We start from the raw sequence: 14,146 nt of genomic DNA, 5'->3' as shown, positions 1-14,146 counted from the left end.
TCCTTGTGGATGATTAAACAGAATATCACAGATATCACAGAATTAAAGAATGGCTGAGGTTGGCAGAGGTCTCTGGATGTCAACTGGTACACATCCCAGAGGGCTCAAGTAGGGCCACCCCAGAGCTGGTTGCTCAGAATCATGTCCAGATGGCTTTTGGATATCTCCAAGGAGGGAGACTATGCAACTTCCCCAGTCAGCTTGTGCCAGTACTCCCTCACCCTCACAGTGAAATGTTATTTCCTTATGTTGCAAAGGAACCTCCTATGTTTCACTTTGTGGCCATTGCTTCTTGCCCTGTCACTGGGCACAACTGAAAAGACCCTGGCTCCACCTTCTCCACCCTCCCTTCAGGTATTAATATACATGATAACATACACATTGATGAGATCCTTCTGAGCCTCTTCTCCTCTCCAGGATCATCAGTTCCACCCCTTTCAACCTTTCATCATATGTGAGATGCTCCTATCCCTTTAGTCATCTTTATGACCCTGCATTGGACTCTCTCCAGTAAGTCCATGTCTCTCCTGCGCTGGGGAGCCCATATCTGGACACAGCATTCCAGGCACATCTTCATAACTACTGCATAGAGGGGAAGGATCACCTCCATCGACCTGCTTTCTCTTATGCAGATCAGGATATCACTTGCTTTCTTTGTTGCAGAGCACATTGCTGGCTCATGTTCAACTTGGTGTCCACCAGCAGCCCCAGGTCCTTTCCTGCAAACCTGCTTTCCAGGTGGCTAACCCCCAGGATATATTGGCGCATGAAGCACACAGGGGTGGAGATAACAGAAGGATAGTGTAAAGCTGGACCAGAAAGAAGGGAAGCAAGAAGGGAAGAGATTTGTGGCAGACAGAATTTTATGACTGAGCACTGTTGGGGGCAACCACCTAACCATAGACATGTGAGATGCTTTACTGTCATCCTGTTTCAGCACCTACCAAACCTGCATAAACTGTATTTCCTAAAAGCTAGATATGTGACAGGAAAGATGAACTAATGCACACAGGCAAGGTGCTCACTGAGCTGTAGAGCATTTTGCAGTAGAAACTGATAAATACGAGAAACAAATCAAACCCCAACACAACTGAAAATTTTGGAATCCTTAATTTCTGAAGTCTAATGCTTGGACTAAAGACTACTGCTAAAATGAATTTACTTTTATAACAGTCACCAGAACTAGGCATGCTTTACAGCATTTTTTAAAGCAATTGATAATTTTGCAATTATATAAAACATAAAAAACCTGAAGTTCATGACCATTAGCTCCAAATAGTTGAAGATATTTGTACACACAAGTCTTAAACTATCATGTACTGATAAGGAAATGAAACACCTAAATAAAGATGTATTACTGTGTATTACTATTGACATGCCTTTGATGTAAGAACTTACATCTTAGAACACAAAAGTATATGAAGTACTGGAATTCCTCTTTAAAAAAAAAAAGTAAAGCAGTCATTTAAAATACTTTCTTATATCATATTCACTTTTTCCATACTTCATTTTATGCATAAAATTATCAAGGTCCTTGATTTCTGAGACTCTAAAGAAAGTTATTCTTAAAGAAACAGATAGAAGGCTTATTTTATCCACTATACTTTGTACCTTTTTGCCTTAGATAATTAAGGACATTAGTTCATGATTTGCAGTATCTAGGGAATACTGTCATTACCAGGGGAACGTTCTCTGGTACCCTGAGGAAACGAAAAGCTTTTAAGAGCAATCACTGTTAATGACTAACATGCCAACACTATATACCTTCTGGAACTGAGGATGACAGGACACATTAAGTAACTGTATTTTACTTGCATTGAAGGCTTTTGATAAAAATGTACTTTTAAATCACCCATTTGCAAGGCTTGCTTTAATTAAAAAATACATATTTAAGAATTCTCCAAGATTTACACTTCTTCTTGTAAAAGTTATTGAAAATACTTTCTGATTCCATAGTTGAGCTTCATTGTGCTTTTAGCATTACACTTTCTTACACAATTTCACTTGCATGGAAAATACCAAGGGCAAGAAGGCAGACCTTTTTTAAAGGCAAAAGAAGAACTAAATAAAAGGTGATAAATGTAATTAAATGCATCTTTGCCTTCAGCTCAGCAGGAGACTTAGAATCTGTACAGTTGCAGTACTCACTATTGAGTACATAGATTAATATCACAAACTCATTATTTGCAAGCAATTGCTGATGTTAATTTTTTTAATATCAAGTGTTTTCTGTTCCAGGTTAATGACATATGATATCCTATAGAAGTGCTAATCATGTGAAAGCAGAATAAGACAGAAAAAAAGAGGCTTTTTTTTTAAAGAAAGTAGCTTTTTTTAGAGTATCAATAAAATGAGAGACAGCTTTTACTTTTTGAATAGAGGCAGAATTTAATAATACTTAGTAAAATCTTCTTGTGTCTTATTTCTCTGCTGTCCTAACCATGGGTGCCTTACATGTCGGCACCAAGCCTAGCACCACGGGACATCAAGTGCACACTGAAAAAGGAGGCAGACTGTACTCCTGCTCTGGGGTCCTCAGTGGGGATCCCCATCAACTAAAAACATTTGACCTGTCAACAGAGCACATATATAAACCAAAATAACATCACAAATAATGAGTCTCGGTGAAGGGATCTGAGAATTGTATATACTTGAGGAACAAGGAAGTACTAAAGAACTGAACTACTGCTGTCCATCTAACGAAAAATTCTTCTAGTGCAATTTATGCGAATGACTTCTTGTGATAGCTATTGTGAACACAAAAATAAAAATCTTACTTCTCACTAACTCAATTATTCAGGGCTTACATTCTTTCCCTTTAATTAGTTTTTTGACAAACAGCTCTAACACAATTTTCAATGTGTTGAAAATTCTGGATGCTTCGTAATTTGGCTGCATATTTTGGCCATTAAAGAAGCCAGTTTTTGCAGGGTGGTTGTTTCCTCACCTGACCAGATATGCAGTATTTATCTACTGAATCCCGTGAGCTTCATTGCCAGTCATTCTTATACTGCTGAGACTGCAGTGGCCTATCCTGTATATGTATGGTAAATTCAGAATGGAAGTGCTTACGTTCTTGAAACCTCTATATAAGATCTGAAGTTCCTTCTTTGTGAATTTACTCTGTGCTTCCAGCAGTTCAAGAGCTTCAGGTCTATGTCGTACTGTAGCCATTTCCATTTCATCTTCTACAATGTCTGCAGAATACAAGAGAGAGAGAAATAAGAAATATAGGCTGTAGGAATATCTAACCCTTGCAGACAAAAAGAAAGCTAAGTGACATTCTTTTGAAGAACAGCATTTGCAGCTTTAAAGACAAATAGCATGTTCATTTTAAACTCACTAAGAAACGGTATCTGTTTGCCTCAGTGCCTGCACAGAACGTGGAACAGCAGTGACGATCCAGTAGTCTGGATATTATTACATCAGTACAAATAGCAATAAACTGGAAAGCCAACATTCTGCAAGGGCATGCACGACACATTTAGAATTACTTTTCTGTTTCTAAGACTCTCTGAAAAAAGAAAACAATTTTATAAAACTGCAGTGACTCCAGAATACTGGAAATTTTCCCTTGGTTAGTTAATGGATGTGAATTCTCAGTGTTCTCTTTTTACCTTGAAGTTGTGCTTTGGAATATGTATGCAACACTGATGTCGCATATTGAAAAGTGCGTCTTACTTTGAGTACTGTACCTTTCAGGGCAACATAATTATTCATGGGGAGCAGCCTAAGTGGGGAACATAGGTATTTTAGTGACCATCATTAGGTAAGTAATAATAATGTGGATATATACATTTAAGGCTTACAATCCAGTGCAGCCCTAAAAGACTATGAGATAGCAATGCATTTTTTTCCAGGTAGAGTTTTAAATATGGCAGTTCAACAAAACAGTAAAAGAAACTTACAGTATACATTTTTATATGGAGTGTCAGCCATGCGCCTGATCAAAACATGAATGCAAGCATCTGTTTCTAAGTACGCCCGGCATTAAACATAGCTTATGTAGGACTTCAGACTAAATTAATCAAATCCCTACCTTATTCTGGTTTAAGATTTATACCAACTATAGAAATGCAACTTGATAGAAAATAAACAAACTTAATTGTCTCTTCTACAACGCTGAAGGTATAGATTTTATTTCATCAGTGTGCAGGACTCTGCATTCTTAAAATACAGTTTTATTCAGTTCCATTTTCATAAAAGCACAGTATTTGAACACTCCATTAAAACCGTATTACGCTCACATCTTCATATATTTTTGTTCTGCTACACTGCAGTAGTAATAACTTTCAGCTGCTTGGGAGGAACCTTGCATCAGAGAGATGGGGAGAAAATGGGGAGGAGAATCTTGCATCAGTTCAGCTAAGCAAAAGATGAACAACCTCTAAATAGATATAATAAAAATACATAAACTATTTGGATAAATCTTTAGAAAATCAGAGCCTTGAACTTTCTTCTGTCAAAGGTGTTGCTGTTGGCAGTCATCTCAAGAAGATGATCTCAGTGTCAACCATAGTCTTAACTTAGAATGTCTGTTGTGTGTTGGCTTGTGGACAAGCTATAAAATCTTTTCTTCTTCATTTTTGTTTTAGTGTTGTCTCAGATGACTCATAGACCACCATTGTCTTTGTGAAAACTTCCAGTCTAAATGCTTTTGACAAAACACCCAACTGACATAACTTCACATTGACCTTATGTTGTTTGATAATAGTTTTAAAGGAATGGTACCTGAACACACAAGATTATAAGAACATTTCAGTTATTTCCTTAAATAGGATAGCTTCTGACATGCTGAGGGGCAAAGGGTGAGTTTTGAAAATCCTACCCTTAGAGAAGAAACTGGAATAAAGCTGGTCCGGATTTAAGAAGCTGTCTTCCTAACCTAGGTGTGGCAAAGTTATGGAGTCCCATTTTAATTCTTCATAAGAACAGACAGGGTTTATTTTGCAAGGTTTTTAAAGCCTTTCCATCATGTCTCAAGAGATTTATCATTTATATTTTTTACTTAGTTGCTAAAGTCACTATAACAATGCCATGCAGTAGATATGCAGCTTAATGGCTTTTTTGTCAACCACAAGTCAACACTATATGCTTATATATAATTGACAAATGAGTCAACATGAGAATAAACACTGTTGAAAAGTCACTTCTGTTTTATGTACAAGGAGTTATATGAGATTTAATTGGGCTATTGTTTAGACAGAAAGGGACATAACTGGAAAGGAGCTCTCTAAGCATCCATTTGTGTAACATCTGGCTACCTAGAGAGACATCTGCAAGCTGTTCTAGAAGCTAAATGAATACACTTGATAAATGTGAGGCTAGAGATAAAGGCTAGACAATGTAAAGTTGAGCACAATGTTTGGTGTATCTTTAGCAATAAACATTTTTATTGTGTTTTAATCATGCAGTGAGGAATGCAGAAGACTGCAGTGTGGTGATGTTGTTTTTCTGTTAGTGAAAAGTTTAATTGTAACAGTCATCTCACACTCTATTTGGGTAATATCTTATATATAACCCAAAAATAAGATCACCATTAACTTCCATATAATGTTTCAACTATGTTGATTAACATACTATTGCACTCATGAGCCACTTCCAGGTTTTTAATTTTGTCTTCACACTCATGGTTACTGTTATTCCAGGTGGAAAAACAATCTATAATTTTAAAAATGAGCAAAAATATATCTATTATGAAGCATTCATGATTTATATGACATTAATGAAAAATTAATAATTTCAGTTATTATTATTTCTTTTTCTTACCACTCATGAAAGGCTAACATATGTCAACTGAAAAACAGAAACAAGTTCATATTCACTCATTAATATAGTAAACAAAATATTCTTACTGATTTCATTAATGAATCACTTCCTTCCACCTAAATAGTAAAGACAGTTTTAAATGTTTTTGTCTTAGGAGCTAAGTTTTAAACATTTCATTCATAAATACTTTTAGTTTCCAAAATCATCCTTGAGTCTAGTCTTACCTTTTTAAGCATTTAGCTAAGGAAGGATGAATTTAAGCTTAGGGTTACTAGGCTAAAGCACACAAATAAGAAGCAGCATTCATTGACATACTTTGTTGAATGGCAATGCCGAAATAAGATTTTATTTATTCAAGTAATCTTTTCCTGCACATATTGATAGAAGTTAAGCACAGAAGTACAAATTCAGGCTATGGATATTTCAACAAACTACTTGTTTTAATACTCCTTGGCCAAAAATTTCTAAGGAATTCATACTATGTGTTTGTTACTCTAGGTAGTGCTGGCTATGTTCCTAGTACATAAAATGTTGCTTAATTCATGCTAGCAGAAATCAAATGGCATATTATGTCAAAATGGGATAATAACAATCTGTGACTACAATGATATTTAATATAATATCATAATACAGCATTTCATTATTGACAAGAGTACAGAGAAAAATGCTGAATGCATCTTTTTTACTACTTGGTTCTCAAATATGAAATATACAATGCAAATTTTATTTTAACTTCTCTTCTGGTTTATAATACAATTATAGCAAGAAAATACTAATTTTGCATGCTTAAGGTTATTAAGAGTGACTAAATACCTTTGTCACCTGTGCAGATAAGAAGTTCACATTGAAAAGTGCAAAGAATAAGATTCTGTTGCTCTCCAACCAACTTCAAACAAACATAAAATCTTCTATTCCTTCTGTATTATTTGTTTTTCCTATTCTATGCCACTTCATTCGAAGTGTGCAAGGTCAGGTTAGACAGGGCTTTGAGTAACCCTGGTCTAGTGAAAGATGTCCCACTGCTCATGGCAGGGGGGTTAGACTGGATGTTCTACAAAGGTCCCTTTCAACTCAAACCATTCAGTGATTTTGTGATGCCATGAGTCTACGGTTTCTTTTATAGTCTAAGGCTACATTACTCATGCCACATAGCTGAAAGTAACTTCCACATAATGAATTACTAGCAGGTGTCGCAACAGTATCTGACCTTTAAAAGCTATCGTGTTTTCAAGTAAAACACTTCAGCTGAAGCCATCATGAAAAAGTCACTGTGCATCTTCATATTTAGAGCTTTTAATCTTTGAGATCTCAAATAGTAAGAAAGGAAAGCTAGTACCATAGTTGTCTTTATAGAGGAGTGTATAAAAAACAGTAAAGTGGGGTAACAAAAAGAAAACCTAGATCCATACTGCTATAGTCTTGGCACTTAATAGAGGTCTGTGTTTGTGGATAAGTTGCCTCTGTTTGTCCCATAATCACTGGATAGAAGGAGCTGCTGTTGGAGGTATTTTTTTTCCCTTGGAGTGACAGACTTTATCAGAAGAGTTTAAGGGAAGCTCACAGACCACTCAGCTTGTAATTTTAGGTGCTTAATTAGTGCTTAGGATTAAGCCAAATTAATTTAGATGAATTGGGACCACTGAGATATTTTTAAATCAGTTACAGTAGCCAATTTATATGGGAACACATCAGTGTTATTACTATAATTTATCTAAATATATACATATCTATCTAAGTGTGGATCTCTCCCTCCTCCTGTTTTTATCTGTTAACTACCCTGGTGAGATTTTCTTTCCCTGTAGCATATCAAGACACTAAAAGGCACTGTCAGCTTGTTGTTCCTTTATCTCTACCTTCACATACTTTGTTATCAGTCTCATTTTTATTTTTCTTCCAGATGCATGCTTCAGGTCTCATTCCCTAAATATTTTGCCTTTCCTTCCAGGCCAGTAGTGCTGTTACTACCCTGTGTATTGGATCGCAAGCACACACAGACATGTGCACAAAAATATACCACTTTTCAAATACAGACGGCAGGTAATTAAATTAAGCAGTGAATCACTTCTTAGCTCACTTGTGGAGCAAAACATCCAACCCAGCAGCTCCTGTGCAGCAGACCCTGGTATCTTGCCATCCTGATCTTCATAGACAAAACTGTTACCAGCCCACAAATCTGTTCACCACTTCCTTTTAAACCTCAATAGAGCATACGATTACTTCAGCAGACATCTTCTAGCTCAAATGAGCAGTTAATGAAAGTATAACTTTTGATGCATGCAAACCTAAAAAAAAAAAAAATCAAATGAAAAATAAAACTTGCTTTTAGTAACAGGAGATGTCGTTTTGGCAGCCGAGCAGGGCAAGAGCTTCATAAGTCGCTCTTTAATGCTGTGTTTGGTACTGTTCTGAGCGTAGAGGAAACCTAAAAAAATATATTATCAGGACTGTTAACATAAGCTTAATAATAATTTCTGTACATGCTGCAGACTTCATCATTATAGCAGAATTCCTGATGGGAAAAGGCCAAATAGATGGCAGCCATACTGAACTGCAAAGGACAACCAGAATTTTTGAAGAGGACAACAAAATTGGTTTGACTTTTTATCTTTCCAGCACAGGGGATTTTTCCTGTATGTGCACATCTCTTAAAAAGTTCAATAGCCCACTTCAGTTCTGCTAATATTCTTTAAAACATCTTATGGAGAAGTATCAGATTAAGTATTTGAAACAATACAAGGTAAGAGTGTTTGTAATATTTTAACGCTAAAATATTTTAAAAACTTTAAGTCTATTTGATTTTGAGGTTTAATATGAAAGCCAAAACCCAAACCAAATGAAAACTCAAAGATATCTTTTGTTGTCCTTTCTGGCAGGCTTCTAGTTCCATGGCTGAGTTTTCCCATATAATTAATTCAGCAATAACCAGCCTGGTACTTTTGCCTTTTCTGAATATTAAAATGTCAACCATGATGTGTTGCCAGTCTCACTTTTCTTTAATATTTGACATTCTAGGTACGTATAAAATAAGTATTATCTATATTATCATCTTTAAGTACTGACATGGCTGAATAGTTAATGTTCATGTGCCACAAAGCAGGTGAATAGTATTACCCTTATTTACTGCAAACTAAGGTGATAGAGTAACTGCCTGTGAGGTCTAACTACCCATTTTATATGAAATGGGTTATAGGAGCAAGCATCTCCTGGATGGTTCTTTGCCACAAATGACAGCCTAAACGTCTGTTGAGTTACCAGTTCAGTAAATGATTTATGTTCCTGAGAAAAGTAGAGCTCAGTTTGGACATTATGCAACTCCTGCAGTTCTTTTTTCAACTGCATGTGCTAAAACACAAATGCTGCTCTGTGATGGTTCTTGATACAACAGCAAGAAACAAAACATATGGGGCAAGAAATGAAAGACACAATTGACAATTCCTGTGCTAGTGGCACAGTCACCAGGATAATCCTGAGTTATCCTCACTAGTGCACTTGTGCTGAATACTGGTTTTAGCAACATGGCATAGAATAGTTTCCATTCTGTCACCAAACCAGGGTGGGAACCTCCCACCTGTAACAGTAAGTGGAGCTTGTAGGCAATCTTGAGAAACTATTTACTGTATTTGAGAACAGAAGGAAAAAGAGAGAGTGCTTTAAGGATATTAAACTTCATAAATAAAAGGAAAACTATTTCACAGTTTGTATACAAGTAAAGCATTGAAGGAAATTAAATTAAAGAATTGGGGGAAAACAGGAAAGATTTAACTACAGTAAAAAAATCAACCCACTATTACGAGGTAGAAATTGCCTCTGCAAGAGCAGCAGCTCTTGTGAATGGACAAAACAATCCAATTTCAGCACAAGGTCTGATGGACCTAAATGACCATCTCTGGTAATGTCAAAACCTTTTAATACAAATAATAAGAATTAATAAACTTCTTATCTGTATTACCATCAGCTCAGCTAAGAAACACCATGCATAAAACAAGACAATCTGTGATGGGTATCTCAAACTCGATATTTTTAGTTTGAGTACAAAACCTGAGCAGATGACTTGTGTTGTCAGCTGGCAGTGTGTGCAGTATCATGCAATGCCTGAACTGTAGGTATCTGAACACGAATGAACTTTGTTTATCTTAAAAGATTATTTTCTTAATTAAGAATTCATCTAGTTTAGACATGATCTAGAAATACTACTTCTAGCTTCTTAATTTGAAACTAAGGTTTGCAAAGGTTTTCTGCATATGTATTACTTACACAATTACATAGTTCACAAACTATGTAATTACTGAAGATGTGTACAGTGCTTTGCAAAATATAAAGGGTTGTATTATTTTCAAAGCGTTTGGAGCTCAAAGACCTGAGTAAGCCGACATTTTTGCTATGTTTATGCTCACACAAAATCTCACAGACTTCAATGCAAACCATATGGTCTTTGCAGTGATCAAGGTCAAAAATAAAATGAAACATGGAAAAAACAATGTCAGAGAAGTAACTTAGGAGGACAGTATAATTTTTGTACTCACTTTTGGCAGCTAATTTTAAATGTTGACACCAAGATCAGAGCGCAGGTCAAGGAATTGGTTTATCTTTTCACAGTGTGAGGAAGCAACATGGAAGATTTTTGCTCCCAGTGGCTGCAGTCAGTTTATTCTGCAGCAATTGCAGCCCACTATCATGACCTCCTGATCGGTACTAAAGCTTTCAATGTGATTTTTCATGAGTAAAGGATTATTTCATACAGAGAAAACATGTTGCACTCTGGGCCTATGCTGAGTCAGTGTTTTCTAAACACTGAAACAGTGAAAGTAAAATTAAGATGAAATATTGTAATAATTCCTGTGAATTCTGTAGCTATTTTCCCAGTTTGAAACAAGCTGAAGAAAAAGCAGTGGCCATCAGGAGGCTAGTTAATCTAAGATAGATTAAAATTTATTATATAGTAAGAGATTCTTATTGTATTGCTAGCCTTCAAAATGGCTTTTCATGAAACGATGAAAAGCCATGAAGCACTAACAGACTGATGATGATAGATTGGTGTTGCTTCATTCAGTCTTCTAGAATAGCATTACAGTAACTCTTAGCCTGCAAAGAGATATTCAGAAGCAGCTGAGTTTTCCAAACTCTGCTTCATGTTGTTTTTAATAATTGGTTGGCCAGAGATTTAATAGCTGCTATCTCTACAGAATTAATCAGAATTCCTTGCCATTAGTATGGAAGAATGCTCCTGATTCAGACAGTAACTTCCCAACTATGGCATTTTTGCAAAAGTTTCCATATCTTTCTGTAACAAGCTGCAACAGAACAGCTTTTCTATCTGGCTGGCTTTATTTACTTTTTTTAAAAAAGAAGAACTATTTCTTTTGAAATAATAATAATAGTAATAATGATGATGATGATGATAATATTAAAACAGGCATTAAAACACTGGCTGGTATCTTCTAAAGAATGTATAACTCAACAGTTTTCAAACATCTCCTAGGAGACAGTGAACGAAGCGTTGCTGGTGACCTATAGAACTAGGGTACTGGGGACTCTGACAGAAATTAGATTTGTTTGAAAAGGAGCAGCAATTGTTCTGTAAATTATTTCTGAAATGAGTTTCTAATGACAATTTTTGTGACTTACACATACATTCTCTTATTAAGAAATACAATCTCCCTACTGGTTCTAGCATCTTCAGGTATAAGAAAAAAAAATAGGTATACAAACTACAGAGTAAACATACTAAAACATTTTAAATATTTCAGCAAAACAAACTGTACTTTTTATGTATGAGTGCAATTTTTAAGTTGATCCTGCTACTCTAAACATAGAGTCTTACACCAGGAAAGTTTGCATGAAAGCCTCATCCTGTGAGTAGACCAGAAACCTCCTAGAAAATACCTGTTTTGCTGACCTATGTCTCAAGAAGGCTTATTAGACAGCTCAGAAAAGTAGAGTGGCACTCTCTTTCATTTTTCTTCCAGATCACTTAGGCTTAAGGAAAACATATTTGGAGGAACTGGCACTCTGGACTGCTAAATGCGTTTGAGTGGCTGCACTCCACTAGACAGTGACAAAGGCAGCTTGTAGCATCGTCTGCAATTACCTGTAAAAGAAGTCTGTGTCCTGAAGTTTCAGGAAATTATTGAGGTTCAGGAAGTGGGCCATCTGTAAGAATTTCTCTTGAGATGCCTTCTCCTAATAAAAGAGCTTTGACTGTCTGAGAGAAAAATAAAACATCTTTTGCCAATATTTTTTGAAACTGTTTGGAATAATCAATGATAGTTATATTAGTGCTAGCTAATTCAATAAAAAAATCTTTAGGTATTTGGTATGAATTTTGCCTGAGCAATTTAACAAGAATTTTTTTTCAAAGTGTCACTCCTATTTATAATTACTGATTTTCAGAAGCTCTTTATGCTCTTTAGTCTTTGTAATGAAAACCTGCAATTCTTTATGTCTATAGCAGTAGTATTGGACAACTTCATACACTTGTTAGCTACATAAATTATTAAAAACTGGGGTGGAACAGGATAAAGAATATTGAGAAAGCAGCCTGATCACCCATCGATCCATGTTTCAGAATCAATAACCATTTTACTACAGCACTTCATTACTTCATAGCTTAATGATTTTTTGAGATCAAACTTGGATATTTTTCAAGGTGCAATATACTCCAAATTATCACCTACCATTTTTCTTTCTTTCCTTGAGAAATCAGTGACACAACTGTTATGGCAGTTAATTTAGAAATAAAATCTCATTCCTCAACATACATACATATCTTTAGACATGCTAGCAAAATACTATTGAAATTATTTACATGAATATGGTTTATTTTTGAGACTGGGCTAATAGATCTGGGAGGACAATAATCACCCCAGAGTGACAAATGGCTGTGAGAAAGTACTGGATAATAATCTCTCCTGCTGGCAAAGCTGTGGCTGGAAGTGATTAAGCCTTTAGGGCCCTACTAATGTCAGGGTTGGTACAGTTTCTTTTGTCAGGCAGGATAGCTATCTGATGAAATTAAAATAAATATGCATCATTAGCAGACAGAAACTACATGCATCAACATAAACAAGTGTTTACATTTGTACACAGAAAATCCATTCCTAATTGCTGTTCAGTTCTGAGTCAAGCATTGTTTGAAACCACTCCGTTAAAAAGAATTTTATCTTTTAATAACAGTTGCAGGGAAGACATAACAAAGAAAGGAAAGCATACCTTGCAGGCAATTTTTTGTTCCTGTAATATTTCTAAATTAGAATGTTATTTTTCTACATGTGATTTCTATTATATTCTTCAAAATATTATTAAGACTATTCACCTAGAGAATTAATCATCACAGGCTTTGTCCAAACTTTATTTATTATTATGGTTATAAATTCCTTACAAAATTTGTGTGACTAACATATCTCATTGATATTTTCATCTCATCCCTTCAGACAATGATGTTACTAAACAAGATACTGCACGACTTTTATGAAAACCACTCCTGTCTTTAACATATTAACTCCACTAAGTGAATTCATAACAATAACAAAAGAAATATTTTATTTTCTCCCCTCAAATTACTAGTTTATATCTTCTAGACTACAAACTTTTTCAGATTTGCAGAAACTTTCTCCTTCTTCCTTATACACTGAAGGGGTCATTACAGCTGAATCTTATGCAAGACAGAAATATCTAGTGTCACTCCTGGCTAAAGTCAGAAGTTTACAATGTGTTTAATCGCAAGCGCAATTGTGTTCTCACAGCTAATATGTTGAATGATAAAACTGTGAATTATTTATAATTATAAAATCATATTACAAATTCTGAGCAAAGTTAGACTTTAACGACTGTTAATTTACTGGGATTGTGAGACAGCAAAGCCCTGAGGCATATAGGTTTTGCTGGACCGGGGGGGCAGAATGCTCATTGCCTCTCAGGATTAAGCTACAATTTGATGATAAGATCTCACCTTCCTCTTGACTTATGAATGAAAAGTCATGAGGAAAATTAGTCTGGAAACATGCCAGCTAGTAATTTCATTTTCTAAGCTGTTCATGATCAATTGAGTCTTCTCTTTATCTTCCCAGATTTCCATAGAAAGCCACTGAAATTCGCCACTAGAAATTCTGGTCTTATTCACAGAACACAGAACAGAATAATCAGGTTGGAAGAGACCCACGGGATCATCGAGTCCAACCGTTCCCATCAAACACTAAACCATATCCCTCAGCACCTCATCCACCCGTGCCTTAAACACCTCCAGGGAAGGTGACTCAACCACCTCCCTGGGCAGCCTCTGCCAGTGCCCAATGACCCTTTCTGTAAAGAATTTTTTCCTAACGTCTAGCCTAAACCTCCCCTGGGGGAGCTTGAGGCCATTCCCTCTTGTCCTGTCCCC

General features: G+C 35.8%; 1 protein-coding gene across 11 annotated transcripts in view; it reads right to left on the bottom strand.

Moving 5' to 3' along the window:
• The window catches only part of KCNIP4 (potassium voltage-gated channel interacting protein 4), a 415,602-nt gene that overhangs the window by 46,306 nt on the left and 355,150 nt on the right, over positions 1–14,146 (bottom strand). For 8 of the 11 annotated variants that reach the window (XM_069856236.1, XM_069856230.1, XM_069856232.1 and 5 more), the window contains one exon: positions 3,073–3,197. In XM_069856236.1, the coding sequence (XP_069712337.1) occupies positions 3,073–3,197 (125 nt within the window). Of the gene's footprint in view, positions 1–3,072; positions 3,198–8,089; positions 8,192–14,146 lie in introns of all 11 variants that reach the window. The other 3 variants (XM_069856229.1, XM_069856237.1, XM_069856240.1) reach the window with 1 other exon arrangement.

The sequence above is a fragment of the Phaenicophaeus curvirostris genome, chromosome 4, assembly GCF_032191515.1.
Source record: "Phaenicophaeus curvirostris isolate KB17595 chromosome 4, BPBGC_Pcur_1.0, whole genome shotgun sequence".
Taxonomy (NCBI): Eukaryota; Metazoa; Chordata; class Aves; order Cuculiformes; family Cuculidae; genus Phaenicophaeus; species Phaenicophaeus curvirostris.
The sequence above is the reverse complement of the archived record's forward strand: the minus strand, read 5'-3'. Positions and strand labels throughout refer to the sequence as shown.